This window comes from Schistocerca gregaria, chromosome 1 (assembly GCF_023897955.1).
Source record: "Schistocerca gregaria isolate iqSchGreg1 chromosome 1, iqSchGreg1.2, whole genome shotgun sequence".
NCBI lineage: Eukaryota > Metazoa > Arthropoda > Insecta > Orthoptera > Acrididae > Schistocerca > Schistocerca gregaria.
This window is the reverse complement of record NC_064920.1, coordinates 676,479,825-676,497,186: the sequence shown is the minus strand read 5'-3', so window position 1 is coordinate 676,497,186 and position 17,362 is coordinate 676,479,825. Positions and strand designations below refer to the sequence as shown.

General features: G+C 42.7%; 1 protein-coding gene across 3 annotated transcripts in view; it reads left to right on the top strand.

Moving 5' to 3' along the window:
• Positions 1–17,362, top strand: part of LOC126363034 (uncharacterized) — a 135,641-nt gene that overhangs the window by 46,347 nt on the left and 71,932 nt on the right. For all 3 annotated transcript variants that reach the window (XM_050007932.1, XM_050007933.1, XM_050007934.1), the window contains exons 4-5: positions 3,180–3,269; positions 13,254–13,375. In XM_050007932.1, coding sequence (XP_049863889.1) covers positions 3,180–3,269; positions 13,254–13,375 — 212 coding nt within the window. The remainder of the gene's footprint in view (positions 1–3,179; positions 3,270–13,253; positions 13,376–17,362) is intronic.

The window sequence follows — 17,362 nt, the reverse complement described above, 5'->3', positions numbered from 1 at the left end:
TTCGGTTCATTTTCTACTTAAGATCTAATTTCTACTTTGAAGAGTGTGGTCAGTTTTGCTGTAGTTTATTCATCCATGGCTTTAGTAATTTCTCTGCACTTTCTTGATGTGTAGAGCTTATGACTTGAGTTCACTGACCACAGTTTCTTAACAGGACTCACACCTCCCTCTGTCGTTGACTGATTCGGGGTATTTAATTCTTCCTCTATTGATGCAAAATCTGCATCATCTGCACTATGGGAGGCATTACCTTGTTCAGATACTATCATTGTTGTTATTCTGCCAAAACATTTTGAACACAAAAAGCCATCACTAGAAATGTCTTCACCTCGAAACAGAGTCTTCAAATGCGAACACTTATTCTCAACCTGAACAAAGTCTGGTGTGTGTTGTTGGGTCCCCCCCCCCCCCCCCCCCCCTTACACATCACTCTTTTATGGACATGCAAAGATCAGCCAGTCAGAAGACATTTGAAACAGTCCTTTTCATAAAACACACGGCAACTGTGTCAACTGGCAAACTCCTCACCAAAACACAGACTCACTGAATGTTCTCAGATTTCTTAGAAGCCTCTTCAGTAAACAAATTAGCACTGAACAACTACAATACAGAAACCTGCAATGAACAACCACTACAAAGAAACTGACAGGAACCTCAACAAAGTGTAAGGAATATCTGCAACAATGAAAGTCAGAAGAAATAATTGCAGCAAAGAAAGTGATAAATAACTGCAGCAAAGACAATAGAAATAGTGGAAGCACTCCTTTACAGACAATATAGCACTACATGGTACTAATCATTTTAATCTAACTTTTCTGGATTGGCATTTTTGAGGAAAAAAATTCTGTAAATTATAAAAAATTCAGAAGGTAACAGTAAAAGAACTTTGACAGATATGTTCCAATGGAGGATACCATTGTAATCATAAAGCAATTATATTTCAAATTTAAAAAACTCTAACAAAATATCTAGAACTTTTACAGAGATATACAGCATTTAAAATTTTTTTTCGAATTTTGCATCTTCAAAATGATGTTTGCAGTGTCATTTTTGGAGGCCTGTATCTTGGGGCAGGAATTTTTTTGGTGAAAACAAAATAATACTTGTTTCTTACTTACTCCTGAATTTTAATATGTGCTAAATTCAATAACATCTGAAACTGCGAAGGTAACCCTCCTGCCTGAAGTGATACGGATTATGCCTACTAGTGTGTGCATAGAAATTTTGTGAATTAACACTAATAACAAATAAAATCCTAGATATTAATTAATATTTCATAACATAAAGTGGTTACATTACTATTCGTGGGAAATATAGTATGTTGAGACTTGCTTCAAAACAGTTCAGACCCCTGAAACAGGTGGTTTATCTACAAAAACTTGTGTAATTTGTGAGTCATTGCAGTGCTTCATATTTTTTTTAAAGAAAAAACCTTTTTACTAAAAAGATGACCCACCCATTCGTGCAGGTTAGGGTTTATTTATAAAGTGTATGTGTTAAGGTTCACTAGTATACAGGAAACCCCCTTGCCTCATTGGTAACAACAGCTCCTGTCATATGATCAAAGTTAATGCTGCTGGGTTTGGCTAGCATTTGAATGGGTGACCGTCTGAGGTTGCCAAGTGCTGTTGGCAAGTCAGGTGCACTCAACCCTTGTGAGTCCAACTGAGGAGTTATTTGATTGAAAAGTAGCGAGTCTGGTCACGAAAACTGACAGTGGCTGGCAGAGTGGTATGCTAACCACATGCTCCTCTATATCCATATCCAGTGACGCCTATTTGTTGAGGATGACATGGCAATCGGTTGGCACCAACGGGCCTTCCGAGGCCTGTTAGGACAGGCATAGGACTGTGGTTGATAGATGAACTGCGTTCTTGTCTTATCTATATACCATTGTGTACTTTGTTATTGGTTTCTGTGCATACTAAAATAGAAATTTAAGTGATTAATTAAAATAGCTGGAAAACAATAATTGAAAAATCATTGACAATAACAGACCAAGAGCTCAGTACTTCTTTGTGTGACTGCTTGAAACAATTTTTGTGTCTCAAAAGATATAAACACAAAACACACTTTTTACAACGGTTTTTGGTTTTTCTGTTACATGATGTTAACCTAAGCATTCATAGGGAAATTAATGATCAGTGACAGGGAAATGATCATAACCATCTGATCTCTTGTCATTGCAAGGAACAAGGGCGGGACGATTGCAATATTTGAATCTTTCAAATGCCTCAGACTCAGGTTCTGTCCTGAATATCTTTCTGTGGAATTTTGTGCCATTTTTCAGGTATTCTGTATTCCATCCAGCCGCTCACTCAAACCAAGTCGAGGAACTGGAGAATGTTCATAAAAGTCCATTTCCTTGCCCAAAACCAACTTTGGTAACACTCCATTTGTTGATCCCAGAGTTCCACCACCCCTCCTCCTCCACCCCCATTGTCTGGTTATATCTGCGTACAAGAGAGATACATGGAATGAATGTGTTACCACTAATCCAACTTCTGTTCTGGGTGAATTCAACAGTCTTTTAATCGCTTCAAACAGTCTATGCTGATTCTCCTCTTCTTAATTTTGTATTATCATGGGAATTTACTCCTATCCTGGTTGTTATATTTGATCCTGTTCCATGATATCCCATGTCAACAGATTTCTCCAACAAGGATATTGTAGTGAAATATCTGTCAAAATACAAGTAGCTTCCACAAGGAATGATCTGTAATATCCAAAGAACCACAGAAGGACCAAGTCCTAGCCCTGCATCATCCAGATTTCTTGAAGCACAGTGGTATATTTTGAAGTCCATTACCTGATTACAAAACTTTTCAAACCTACGGACTAAGGCTTATTTTTGAAAAACTGTGACACACTCAAAAAAGTAATTATGTTTTCACTGATGGGGAAGTGAAAGCAAATGCAGAAAATAAGTTTACAAAGTGACCTGCACATTTGTGCAAATCTGGTTTAAAAGGATTAGAGGGCTGCATCTAGCTTAAAGGTTAATTGCTAGTATTACAAGTAATGGCACAGTGTTGTCGAGTACACTGATAACACCGTGATCTATGCTTCCATGCAATTTTGTGCACAGTATTTCTGCTAAGGATTACATTTTGTCCCTGTTGCATGAGTAACAATTAGTTTAAGCATCTTGATTAATTATCCATGTTTTCTTCTCACAGATGCCTCAGAAATTCAAACCAAAATAATTCAGTTAATAAGGTAAAGGAAACCCAAGATTCAGAGCTTTTGCCACAGAAAAGGAAATGGAGGTAAGAAAAACTACAGGCAAGTTAATGAATAAAATTGATTACATCTTTTGAGCTTGCAATCTGAATTAGTCAACACAAACAAAATTCCATAACAAAATTTTTCTATAAGAGAACACTATAGAATAATTTAAACATAAGTATATTTCCTTACAGTATATACAATATTAAGCATGTGTAACTTTGCATTATTGAATTTCTTTTAAATATCTGTGTTCCACTAGTACTAGATTACAGTATTCACTAGCAGTCAGACTAGCAACATTGATTTGTATCCCTGCAAGTCTTTTAGTGAGACCCTAGAGTAATCTGACACATGGTCCAGTCACAATTGCAGATGCAATGTGAATTCAGTGTCATCTGGTGGTGTGCAACCCTCAGTAGCAGTGGCAGCCAGTTCAAATGTCTCTTCTGTGAAGATGAGAACATTATAACCGAGTTGTGTGTGGGGTGGGGGGGGGGGGGGAGGGGGGGGGGCATTATTGTCCCATAGTTTTAGTTCGGGCAACAGCATGGGAGAAGTCTGTGCGATGATTGCTGATGGAGTTGGCTGTTGTGTAATGGCAGATCACACCAACTGACCTGCATCCCCACATTTGCCTTGCAAACCACCAGGAACATTTGCCAAAGAACTGGAGGGAGCACATCCCTCCAACGTCATAAATGGGTACATTGACACTGCTGTGGATGCCAAATGCTGTATGGCTGATGCCAACAACAGAGCGTTTTCAATCACATGACCAGATCTTTATATTTAATGTTTTTTAAGCTTTAATTGCACAAAAATAACAAATATTTTGTGAGAACATTGACTGTAAATGTTATTTAAATGTTGTAATCAATCAGAATAACAACAATTTGTGTAGTAACACTGTTCACGTTTTACGTCGCACTTCACTTAGTGTAGACCGGGGCTGTGTCCTAGGCATGCGCGATGTGAACTGACCGGGCATGGCCCATTTTGCCTGAGTTGTTGTTGTTGTTGTTGTTGTTGTTGTTGTTGTTGTTGTTGTTGTTCCACTGGCAGAGGTTGCGGTCGAATTCTCGCGTGCCCTCTGATGGACGGGACTCTACTTGCAGCAACTACCATCCGTGACGTGTCATGCCGATGTGCGCCTCCCGCGATCTTTCTGGTGGCTACTGCACTCCTCCTTTGGGGGGTGAAGCCACTGTGATCCACTGCGTCAGAAGGTGGAGCAACGTGCAGGAGCGATGATCTCCGTGTCCATCGGAAGGCTGGAGTCGATGGGATGTGCCAACCCTCGAGCCGGAACCTTCGAATACGGCTGAAAGTGACCCACACGAAGAGGCCCCCGTCGTCCCACCACCGGAGCCCGGGACAGAACGGGAGACAGGCCGTCGAACTCCGGATCCTGGTCCACCCCAGGAGCGGCAAGACCCAGTGGCGGGGACGATGGGGAAGGGACAACTACAGGTGAACCAGCCTCCTGAGAAACCGGGCCTGCGAGGGGGCCCGGCTCTCGCTGGGCATCGCTAACGATGATGATGCCGGTGCTGGAACTACTGGAGGCTGCCAAGGCTGAGAGCCATCGCAGTGCAGTGGAATCACAGGGGGGAAGGGTGGTAGCGTCCCTAAAGAAACCAACACCGGTGTCGGCAATGGGGAAGCCGGTGCCCGAGGGGTCGGAGGTGTGGGTGCCCAAACGTGGACGTAGCTGATTATGGTGACGACGTACCTCCCGGTCCCTCGTCTGCAAGGTATAGAGCCGGCGGCCATTTCGGCGCAGGACCACCGCCGGTATCCAACGTGGATTGCTACCAAACCCATGTGCCCAGACCGACATACCCGGTGGAAATCCAGGTAGTCTGTTTTGCGAAGACTGGCGAGGACCGGACCAGAGGAGGTGCAGCAGAGTTCTTGGTTGGCGCCCATGGAGGAGCTCTGCGGGGCTGCATTCTCCCATTGGTGTGGTCCAGTATGCCATCAGTAAAAATGTCAACACCTCCTCCACAGGAAATTCGTGCACATACTTTTTCATCTGCGTCTTAAATGTGCGCACCATGCGCTCGGCTTCCCCATTCGACTGTGGATGAAAGGGGGGATAGCAAACGTGCCAAATACCAAAGCACCTACAAAAATCCTGGAAGGTCTGCGAAATAAACTGAGGTCCATTGTCCGAGACCAGGGTGACTGGCAGGCCTTCCACAGAAAAGACTTTTGCTAGTGCCTGGATGGCAACTTCTGAAGTGGCTGAGGAGCACCGAACCACATATGGAAATCAGGAATAAGCATCAGTGACAACGAGCCAAAAGCCATTGAGATATGGGCCCGCAAAATCGATGTGAACACGTTCCCATGCCGGGGTTGCAGGTGGCCTTGAAGAGAACGCTGACCTGGGAGATGCCTGTTGGCTCGCACACTGGGAACAGGCGGCCACCAAGTGCTCAATTTCTCTGTCAATACCGGGCCAGTACACATGTCTGCGAGCCAAGGTTTTAGTACGGGAAACACCCCAGTGCCCCTCGTGTAATAATGTGAGGACTTCCCTTTACAAACTTGCAGGAACAAGCACGCGAGGAGCTGTATCATCGGTAGCCAGGAGGAGAACTCCTTCCAAGATGGAGAGGCAGTCTCGTAGAACAAAATAATTACAAAGAGGGTCCGAGGCCCGGCATGGAGCTCGGGATGACCACCCCTGCTGAATGACGCGAACTACTTGCCGGAGGACCTGGTCAGCCGCTGTTTTCCTGACATCTCTAGAACTAGTGATCGAGAAGCTATCAACCGCTTGGCGGGATGCCACATCCAAATGAAAACACATAATCTCCTCTCGATCGAACTTAGGATCCAGGCCCACCGGAAGACAGGAAAGAGCGTCTGCGTTGGCATGCTGTCCGGTAGGGTGAAAATGAATGTCATAATGCTACTTAGAGAGGAACAAGGCCCAGCGCTGCAGTCTGTGGGGTGCCCTATCCGGAATCTGAGAGGTGGGGCCAAATAACGATATTAACGGCTTATGGTCAGTGATTAACTGAAACTTCGTGCCATACAAGAAAGGGTGAAACTTGTAACAGGGTAGACAATGGCCAAAGCCTCTTTTTCCACCTGGGAGTAATGGGCCTGTGCAGGACTGAGAGTTTTAGATGCAAACGCCAGTGGCTGCTCAGAGCCATCCGCGTTGTGATGGGCCACGACCGCCCCCACCCCATGCTGCGAAGCATCTGTAGCCAGGACCAACGGCTTATTGGGGTCAAATGTAGCCAAACAAGGCGCTGATGTGAGGAGGCCCTTCAATGAGGTGAATACTCGCTCGCATGCAGGCGACCAATCAAAAGGAACACCCTTGCGCAGAAGACAGTACAGGGGGCGGGCGATGGTGGAAGCCCTGGGAATGAACCGGTGGCAATAGGCAATCTTGCCTAAAAAAGCTTGTAACTCCTTCAGCGAAGCAGACCGCAGAAGGTCGACGATACCTTGGACTAAACTTCCTAGTGGCTGGACGCCGTGCCGAGAGAGTGTGTAGCCAACATACTCAAAGGACGGTTGGTAGAAGTTTGACTTAACGCAGGTTGTAACGCAAGCCCACAGACCTGAATTTGAGAAAGAGAGTGCGAAGATTGTGCAAGTGTTCCTTTCCCTCATGCTGTGGCCCGTGACAATCATGTCGTCCAGGTAATTAATACAATGAGGGATTGTCGACGTGACGTGCTCAAGATAACGCTGGAATATTGCCGGGGCACTGGATATTCCGAAGGCCAACCAATACCACATTGGTAAAGGCCAAACGAGTTGTTGATAACTGCCAGCTGTTTGGAGTCCTCATCAAGAGGTATCTCATGATAAACATCCGAAAGATCGATTTTCGAAAAATATTGGCCTCCCGCCACTACCATTAATTCCCAATTGGGAATTAATGGTAGCCTTGAAATCGCCACAAAGACGTAATTTTCCCAAAGGTTTCCTGACATGAGGGGCGAAGCCCACTCACTAGAAGAAATGGGAAGAACGACCTCCAGGGCTGACAGCCGGTCTAGCTCATCTTTTACCTGATGGCGGAGAGCCAAGGGGATCTGCCTCACGCGTAGAAAATGTGGGGAAGCCGACGCCTTCAACGTTAAGTGAGCTTCAAAGTCTGACACACGCCCCAGGCCCTCCTCAAAGATATCTGGAAAGTCAGAGATCAAAGATTCTAATGAGTGATAATGAACGTCTTCGGAGACCAACTGTATGGTGTCTGTGATAGAAAAACCGAAAGCTTGAAAGGCATCCAAGCCAAAAAGGTTAGCGGAGCTCGCATCACTGACAACAATAAAAGTAATAAGCCGAGTAACTGATTTGTAAGTCACGTCGGTAGTGAATTGACCCAGTAGAGGAATAAACTGTTTACCATAACTGCGTAGACACCAGTAAACTGGCGCCAATGGGGGCGACCCAAGGTCGGAGTAAGTTTGTGCATTCAACAAAGAAACTGATGCGCCCGTATCTACTTGAAGTTGTAATCAGCGCGACCGAACTGACACCTCAATAAAGAGTTTGTGTGCCGATGCGTCGGGAGCCTGGCCCAATGAAACTTCCTGAATGTCAACATCTATATCCTCTGTAACTACTTCCTTCGATTCTTTTGAGGCCGAGCGGCAAACTTTAGCAATGTGTCCTTTTTTATTACATTTGCGACAAACGGCCCAACGTTGGGGGCACTCTGACCGATCATGATGTATAGAGCACGACGCCCGGTAACAGGGGCCGGCGGCCGGAACTCTGTTTACGCGCCATACGGGAGCGGCCGTAACGGCCGGATTGTACCGCTCGCATGTCGTCCACGCCGGACGCGGCCGCGCTGCCCTGAACCGCCGCGACGTCGCACCACGCTTCCAACTGTTGACCTGCGGCATGAGAGACTTTATAAGATTGAGCAATGGACAGGACTTCCTCAAGGGAAGGGTCTTCTAACTGCAAGGCCCATTGCCGGACCTCCATATCAGGGCCCGAACGAACGACGACGTCGCGCACCATAACGTGTGCATACGACTCTCGCGACTGCTCCATGACAAAATGACACTTGCGACTAAGACCGTGCAGGGTAGCGGCCCACGTCCGGTAAGACTGATGGGGCTGTTTCTTGCATTACTGCAATCAGAACCATATTTTTAATGTAGGAGGACAGCCTATTGCCAAAGCTTCGTATCTAAATGTGACACACCCCCTGTACCAAGCTATTACATAATGAGAGAATTTTGACCTAAGGAACAACTGTTGTATCTGTAAAAGTAAGATGACTTTGTACTTTTCAAATAATGAATTTGGAAAAATTCCTCGTCTTGTGGTTGGGCAAATACAGACTTTCATTTTATAACTCGGTGAATTTATTTCAAACTTCACAGATTATTTTATCAATATCAGTTTCAGATCAGTGAGCTACTGAATTCTTATTGTCATTTACTAATCCTCTTCTGTAACCTTAACATTTTTACTGTGATGGCTGCAGTGTTGAGCTGCTCTGTGTTGTTGGCCACAGGCATAGCTGTTATATATATATCTCCCTCCCCCCTCTCTCTCTCCCTCCCCCCCTCTCCCTCCCTCCCTCCCTCCCTCCCTCCCTCCGCCCCCCCCCCCCCTCCTTCCCCCCCATATTGTATGTGCTCTTTGGAGTAAATAGAAGACCACAGTCATGCATAGTTCCTTTTCACAGTGATGAGAGTAAAGAAGAATTTAATTATCTGTCCATATGATGCAGTTCTCATTAACTCCAATTGTAACACACTGTTACAGAAATTAAGAGATATTGACAGCAGAAATCTACCCCTATTAAGCTTGTAAATGAGACCTGTAAGTCCATGGAATTTTAAACCTTTATTTTCAACAGTTGTAATCATCTGCAGATAATTAAACTGTCCTTTATTATTTTTTCACACCAATGATAACATTAAACTCATAAATGATATTTCTGTGAAATTCATTTGTGTAGAATTTACATTGCTATAATATGTCCTATTAATCAGTGTTACCTATCTTCTCTTACTGGAACTTTAGCATATATGTTCCCACAACTTCACATAATAGGGTCTCAATAATGTCTTGCAAATAGCCATGCAATATCACCGTAAATAAAAATTACAGCAAACAGTCACTGGTATATTGTGCATCAACTGCCACTATTTCAAATAATTTAGCACAGCATTTAGCTCATAAGTGACACATACAAAAACAGAATATGTTGACTTCATAACAAACAAGAAGTTAGTGAACTTTTTCTGATAGTTTTGTGTGTTGATAAACAACAAATTTGTTTTTCTAACTGTTATCAATAGTGGTCAAAGTTCTGATATTGAAACATTGCCCAGGCTGTGGCTAAGCCATGTCTGTGCAATATCCTTTCTTTCAGGAGGGTTAGTTCTGCAAGGTTCGCAGGAGAGCTTCTGTAAAGTTTGGAAGGTAGGAGACGAAGTACTGGCAGAAGTAAAGCTGTGAGGACGGGGCGTGAGTCATGCTTGGGTACCTCAGTTGTTAGAGCACTTGCTCGCGAAAGGCAAACGTCCCGAGTCCGAGTCTCAGTCCGGCACACAGTTTTAATCTGCCAGGAAGTTTCAGTGGGCAATGTAGTACGACATCACTTATCCCTCTTCTGATGTACACTGGCTGTTGTTTCTTAATTCTGGATGACTGGCTCTGCCTGAAATGCAGCAACAATGGTTGGTCTGTTTCTGTTTGCCACTTCGCTCACATGACTTAAAAAAGTTGAAATAAAGATCAGTTACATATAACAATAGATTCACTTAAATACAAATTTTATCTGTGGTGGCTGTCATGAGAAGGGTGGTCAGGTTGACCTCATTAAACAACCATGCTCGTCACTTTGGAAAATGGAAATTATTTTGTCCTGTACCAAAGAGAGAAAATTTAACAAAGATGTTTGTGGAATGAGTAAAAGATCTTGAATATATCAGATAGATGAAGAAATGAAGTGGAACAAGAAGAAATAATACTTCTTTGCTCCAGACAAATTAACATTCCAGGCTGAATTTCACTCCGCTTCCTATTTATTGTTAAAGTCCCTTGTTGCTTTGTATGAGACTCTTTGTCATAGTTGCCGTCAGAACATTGGTTAGCTGAAACAAATGTCATTTTTGTGAAGCAAAACATATGGGGAAAAAATCTGAGAGCAACAACAATTAACAGTTATGATCAATTCTGCAATGTCAATAGTAAATTTAGAGCTTTATGACTGTGTATAGCACTTGAATCTGACTGGTTGCTCTGCAATTAGATTGATTTGAGTTTGTAACTGAAATCATGGTATTTGTGAAAGGAAGTGTAATGAATAAACTGAAACAAAATTATTATAATTTGTTGTGAGTTTTCTCCTTTTGGCAGCAAGACAAGCTTTCATGCCTTCAAACATTTCTGACAGTCTTCATAATTTTAACTAAACTGTCTACTCATAAGGCTTTTGGGGCAGGTAGGCAGTAAGAAAGCTGTGCACAAGACAGCATTTAGCAAGCATGTCTCCAGCAACCAGAGGGTTATTGGTGCAAAATTGAGCCCATTTCAGTTTGCTGATGACATTGTTCATTTTGTTTCTAGTTCAGATCAACAAGAACAGTGAACAAATGACCATGGTGAAACTATTTTAAAAATAGGACTGAAAACCAGGTGCAGTAAAATCAGAATAATTTTTAATCGACACACTGAAAACATATGTGCAGATTAACGATGTTGTCATTTGACAGTGGATGAGTTTTTGTATTTCAGACAGTTTTGGGAATGGACAATTAAAGAAGTAAACAGAAGAATAGAAATGATCTGGTGTCCCAAAATAAATAACATTTTGTAAACTAAGCTTCAGTTGTGTTTCAAACAGAATCAAGCAAAGCCTTTTAATTGCCATGTGTCATCAGCTTGGGTGCCAGTGAGATGTGGATATATATGGATTAAGAAATGTACTGGAGTACAAGATGTAATTATGATTGTAATGATAAAGAAATTAAGGCAAATTGCAGATGGGCTAAGCAAGGTGAGAAGATAGTACACTACTGGCCATTAAAATTGCTACACCAAGAAGAAATGCAGTTGATAAACGGGTGTTCATTGGACAAGTATATTATACTAGAACTGACATGTGATTACATTTTCACGCAGTTTCGGTGCATAGATCCTGAGAAGAACAACCACCTCTGGCCATAATAACGGCCTTGATACGCCTGGGCATTGAGTCAAACAGAGCTTGGATAGCGTGTACAGGTACAGCTGCCCATACAGCTTCAACACGATACCTCACTTCATCCAGAGTAGTGACTGGTGTATTGTGATGAGCCAGTTGCGCGGCCACCATTGACCAGATGTTTTCAGTTGGTGAGAGATCTGGAGAATGTGCTGGCCGAGACAACAGTCGAACATTTTCTGTATCCAGAAAGACCCGTACAGGACCTGCAACATGCGGTTGTGCATTATCCTGGTGAAATGTAGTGATTCGCAGAGATCGAATGAAGGGTAGAGCCGCGGGTCGTAACACATCTGAAATGTGACGTCCACTGTTCAAAGTGCCATCAATGCAAACAAGAGGTGACCAAGACGTGTAACCAATGGCACCCCATACCATCACGCCGGCTGATACTCCAGTATGGCGATGACGAATACACACTTCCAATGTGCGTTCACCGCGATGTCGCCAAACACGGATGCGGCCATCATGATGCTGTAAACAGAACCTGGATTCGTCCGAAAAAATGACGTTTTGCCATTTGTGCACCCAGGTGCGTCGTTGAGTACACCATCGCAGGCGTTCCTGTCTGTGATACAGCATCAAGGGTAACCGCAGCCATGGTCTCCGAGTTGATAGTCCATGCTGCTGCAAATGTCATCGAACTATTCGTGCAGATGGTTGTTGTCTTGCAAACGTCCCCATCTGTTGACTCAGGGATTGAGATGTGGCTTCACGATCCGTTACAGCCATGCGGATAAGATGCCTGTCATCTCGACTGCTAGTGATATGAGGCTGTTGGGATCCAGCACAGTGTTCCGTATTAACCTCCTGAACCCACCAATCCCATATTCTGCTAGCAGTTATTGGATCTCAACCAACGCAAGCAGCAATGTCACGATATGATAAACCACAATCGCGATAGACTACAATACAACCTTTATCAAAGTTGGAAACGTGATGGTACACATCTCTCCTCCTTACACGAGGCATGACAACAACGTTTCACCAGGCAACACCGGTCAGCTGCTGTTTGTGTATGAGAAACCGGTTGGAAACTTTCCTCATGTCAGCACGTTGTAGGTTTCGTCACCGGCGCCAATCTTGTGTGAATGCTCTGAAAAGCTAATCATTTGCATATCACAGCATCTGCTTCCTGTCAGTTAAATTCCACGTCTGTAGCACGTCATCTTCGTGGTGTAGCAATTTTAATGGCCAGCAGTGTATTAGAAAATGTGTAGGGGCAGCATGAGTGCATATAGTTGAAGGCCATAATGTGTGGCAGAGTCTGGAAGATGGATAAAGGTCATTCAATACATGCACATACAAGAGGGAGTGTGGTGCTGTCAAATTAGTGCTCAGACATTACACTGCAGTGCAACACAGAGAAAATCTGTCTTGAGATGTAAGTTCATGCTGATGCAAGATGTGGCTGAAGGTGAAGGAAGAATCTGGATTTTTTCTCTCCACATGAAACATTGGGATATTGTTCTGAGAATGGACTCAGGGAGACTACAGTGGGTAAGACAAGACACACAAATGCCTGAACACCTATAAATGTAATAATATTACTTACATATTGTTAGTACCATTTTTTTTTTCATCATAATAAAGACATATTGATGAATGAAATGATATCTGCTGGTGTTCTATCATACGTTGTTGTTGGAAACAAAATGTCCCATTGTATCTTAAAGGGGATATAAAGTAAAAACTTGCACATATGAAGTTAATCATACCTCTCCCTAATAGTTGATGGAATAAAAACATAGAACTTGTGATAGAGATGGAACCTTACATGCTAATACACAACATTCTCCTTTTTCAGAGAAGCTTATAGTAGAGAAGAGGATGTAAATATCATTAGATATTTACTGAAAAATAACAATTATAAAAAGGCAGGAACTAATACTTTATGGAAAGAGATGGAATTGCAGGAAGTCTTAAGAGGTAAGTATCTTCTTCCTTGGATTACTGACCGTCATAGTGGTTATACCAGAAAGAAATTCAATTCACTATTGTTTTGTCCACATAAGCCTACTGTACAATCATCAGCACATGGTAATGACACACATCTTTGTGAGAGTGATGGTGTGTGTAAGCAGGTATACCTCCTCACCAAGTGGTTAGCTACACCAAAAGTGAAAAATAGAAAAATAAGACTGCCTAGGTTTATATTTTCTGTTGATAACACCGAGCAAGGAGCTTTTAGTAGGGCAAAAAAGTGATTTCTATGTGTTACTCACTGGTACCTGCTGTTCTGGTTGTGTTAGATTGTACACAGTATGGATTCCCACAGATATTTACACCTCACCAATCAGTTTTAGTATGAATAAACACTTCCATGAAGTTGTAGTTAATTACGTATCTCTAAGTTGGAATATCAACAATATAAGGAACACACACACACACACACACACACACACACACACACACACACACACACACACACACAAACGCCGCCATCTCCGGCTGCATGGACGAGATTGCGACTTACATGTGAAACAGAAGCAGTAATTAGGAGGGGGCGGGGAAGAGGAAGATATAGCAAGGTACAGGTGATGGGACAGAAGAGTGCTGTCTGGCAGAGCAGGAAAGACTCTTCCTTCTCAACTCATCCAGTAAGTCTCCCCTGATCTGGGTTTCTGAGTGACTTTCCCAAACTCTAACCTTTCTCCTGAATCTCACCAGTCCTTTTACTTCTCTCCCCTTCCTTCCCTTCAGTCCTTCTGTCAGAAGGAGGAGTACAGACTCTGAAAGCTTGCAAACTGTAATATCTTTTATATATGCGTTCTGCTGCCGCTTGGTGAGTAGATTTTTTATATCTCCAATTACATTATATTTTCAAACGTTGATTATTTCCGTTATCTCATAAACTACATTATGCTTTGAAAACAATCTAGACTGGATTTTACTACTTTGGGTGAACTACCAGAACTAATGTTATTTTGGCTAGTAGAAAATGTTGTTGGTTAGAAATTTGAGTTACACTTGTGTTTGATTGGCTCAAACTTAGTTTCAGCAGAAGCAGTGAATAGTTAGGTGCACACGTCTTGAAGTTGCTTCTGGCCCGGACGCAGGTTTCACCCAAGCTGCTAGTGTGACCTCTTCAGATTGTATTTCTGCCTCACGTGGACTGGAGTGCTGCCACCATCATGTAAATTGTATTGGTAGCTGTTGGCACCAGTTGCACTTATCATCACAGCATATCCAGTGTAGACTCCCTTTTATTGACAACTTAGCAGGTATCATGCCAACATAAAAGCTGAACAATGGTTACACACCAGCTCGTATAAGACACAGCTTACTTTATAGATGGAGATGATCTCTCCATTAACCACTATAGTAGGCCCTTCCATTCACAATTACAGGACGCTGTAGGAATTCACCATTTTAATTACACAACACTATGGTCCAGTCACAGTCTCATTTAATTGTCAGTTGTTGAAACATTATATCAAGTACCAAAGACCATTTCTTTTATCAATGGATTTACATGAAAGCTATCAGATATTCATGATATATACGATACAAAGAGTGTTTCTAAATGAGTGTTGGGGTTTTAAGGCTTTGTAGCATTTATTACATTAACTTATGTTTACAAATAATACAACCTGTGACAATAAAGTTCAGTGAATAGTCGTGTAACATTAACGTAGATAAACTATGAACTACAGTTACCTTACTATACTTCGAAACAGTCACCTCCCATAACTATGCACCACTGAGCTCTGCAGTACACGTCCTGGAAACTTTGTACAAAGTCATCCTTTGGGATTGTCTTCGAAAGCTGCATCACATTTCGTTGGCTGTCAGGAATATCATCAAATCTCTTTCCTCTCAAATCGAGTTTGAGTCGAGGGAATAGGAAGAAGTCTGGAAGATTGAGATCAGTCGAGTATGGTGAATGTACAAGATGCACCACCCCCTTTTTTGCCAGGAAGTGTTTGAAGATATTGGCTGTGGATGGGCGAGTGTTGTCATGAACAACAAATCAGAAACCTTGTTGTGCATACTGGGGCCGTACCCTGCATAGGCATTGCATGAAATGGATCAAAATTTCAACTGTGCAGCATTCAACTTTGTTCGCTCAGGTAGAAATTTCTTGTAGATAATGTCCTGACTATCGAAAAAGATGATTAGTGTAGTTTCTATGCGTGATTTTTTGGCTTTGATGTTTTTCCGATGAGGTGATGTCAGAGAATGCCATTCCGTGCTTTGCCGTTTCGTTTCAGGATCGTACCAGAGACACCAGGTTTCATGCTCAGTGACAATACGGTTCAAGAAATTGGGTGTCGCACCCACTGTTTTGACAAAATCCCCTGAAGCCTCTAAACATGCCTGCTTCTGATCGTCAGTCAAGTGATGTGGCGCAAGATGACAACACGTTTTCCTCTTCCCTAACTCCTGGGTAAGGATTTGTTACATGGAATCACAGTTCATCCACTATCATGCACACAGTCATTCACGATTAGTGTCCTCACTTTCTCAGTGTTTTCCTCACTGACAGCAGTCTTCAGTCGTCTACTATGAGGATTGTCAGAAACACTTTCGCAGCCTTCTCAAAAATGGCCGAACTACTTGTACACACACATCAAGGACAGTGCTTGATCCTCATAAACACATACCAGCATTGCATGCATTTCTTTCAGTGTTTTGCCAAGCTTAAAACAAAACTTTATTGAGCCTTTGCTCGTTAATTATCCTGTTCTTTAGCTCAGAACCATCGCACTAAAGAAGCACTTTGTCCAGCAGGTCGAACATGGAACGCGCATGTTGCTCAACTGAACTATGGTGGGGGCAGATTGTCAGCACCGGTTGCTACACGGGTGCAGCGTTGTGAGTTGCCAGTATTGCCCGATCGACCGTTCTGATTTCATTAACCAAACTTTATTGTTAGATGTTGTAAATCAAATGAAAGTGTTGAATGCAGTTGTTCCAAGCTTGAAGATCTTCTGGATGCGCCATCTTCAGTGATGAGTTCACATTTCACTTAAGTGGAAATGTGAACACACATTATGTGTGCATCTAGGGATCAGCAAATCCCCATGAGATGGTAGAGTTGCAACAAGACTTCCTCAAATTGACTTTTTTTTTTCTTTTTCTTTTTTTCTTTTTTCTTTTAGTCATATCCCGCAGAAAGTCAGTATTGGCTTTTTTTTATTTTTTTTTTTTAGTCATGCCAAAGTAACTGGTTTTTCTTATCTTGATGTGCCAGAACTATGGCTCTTCTCTCAACTGGAAGAAGCTGAAACACAGAACTTTATATGACAGCAAGATGGTGCACCACCTCACTGGCATAGCTGAGCATGATTGGTTAAATGACACTGTACCTGACTGCTGGATTGGCTGCAAGGCAACGAATCAGATGACAGAGCTTGTTTCGCTTGGACTCCATGTTCATTAAATCTGACATCATGCAATTTTTACCTTTGCGGTTCATAAAGGATCATGTATATGTACCTCTGCTATCAGCTGATACCTGACTTAAGAAACAGGATTGAAGCAGTTGCAAGTTTGAAGCAGTTGTTGCAACAATTACTCCAGACACACCGATCGGGAAGAACTTGCCTATCAACTCGATGTGTGCCATGTGATGAATGGTACCCACATTGAATACTTGTAAGGAAAACTGTTTGACTTGCTCTTTCATTTGATGTATTATCTATAATTGTAAGTTGAATGTAATAAATACTACAAAGCCTTAAAACCCCGATTTTCATTTTGGAACACTCTGTAAAATAATATACTCTTTCAGTGATTGCGGCAATCAACTCCAGTGTGCCGTGGCTGATTGTCAATAATTTGAAGGTGTGTGTGTGTGTGTGTGTGTGTGTGTGTGTGTGTGTGTGTGTGTGTGTGTGCGTGTGTGTGTGGGCAATTTGTAGAACACATGAAATGTATGGGACATTATACCCCAAATTGTTTACTCGGTTA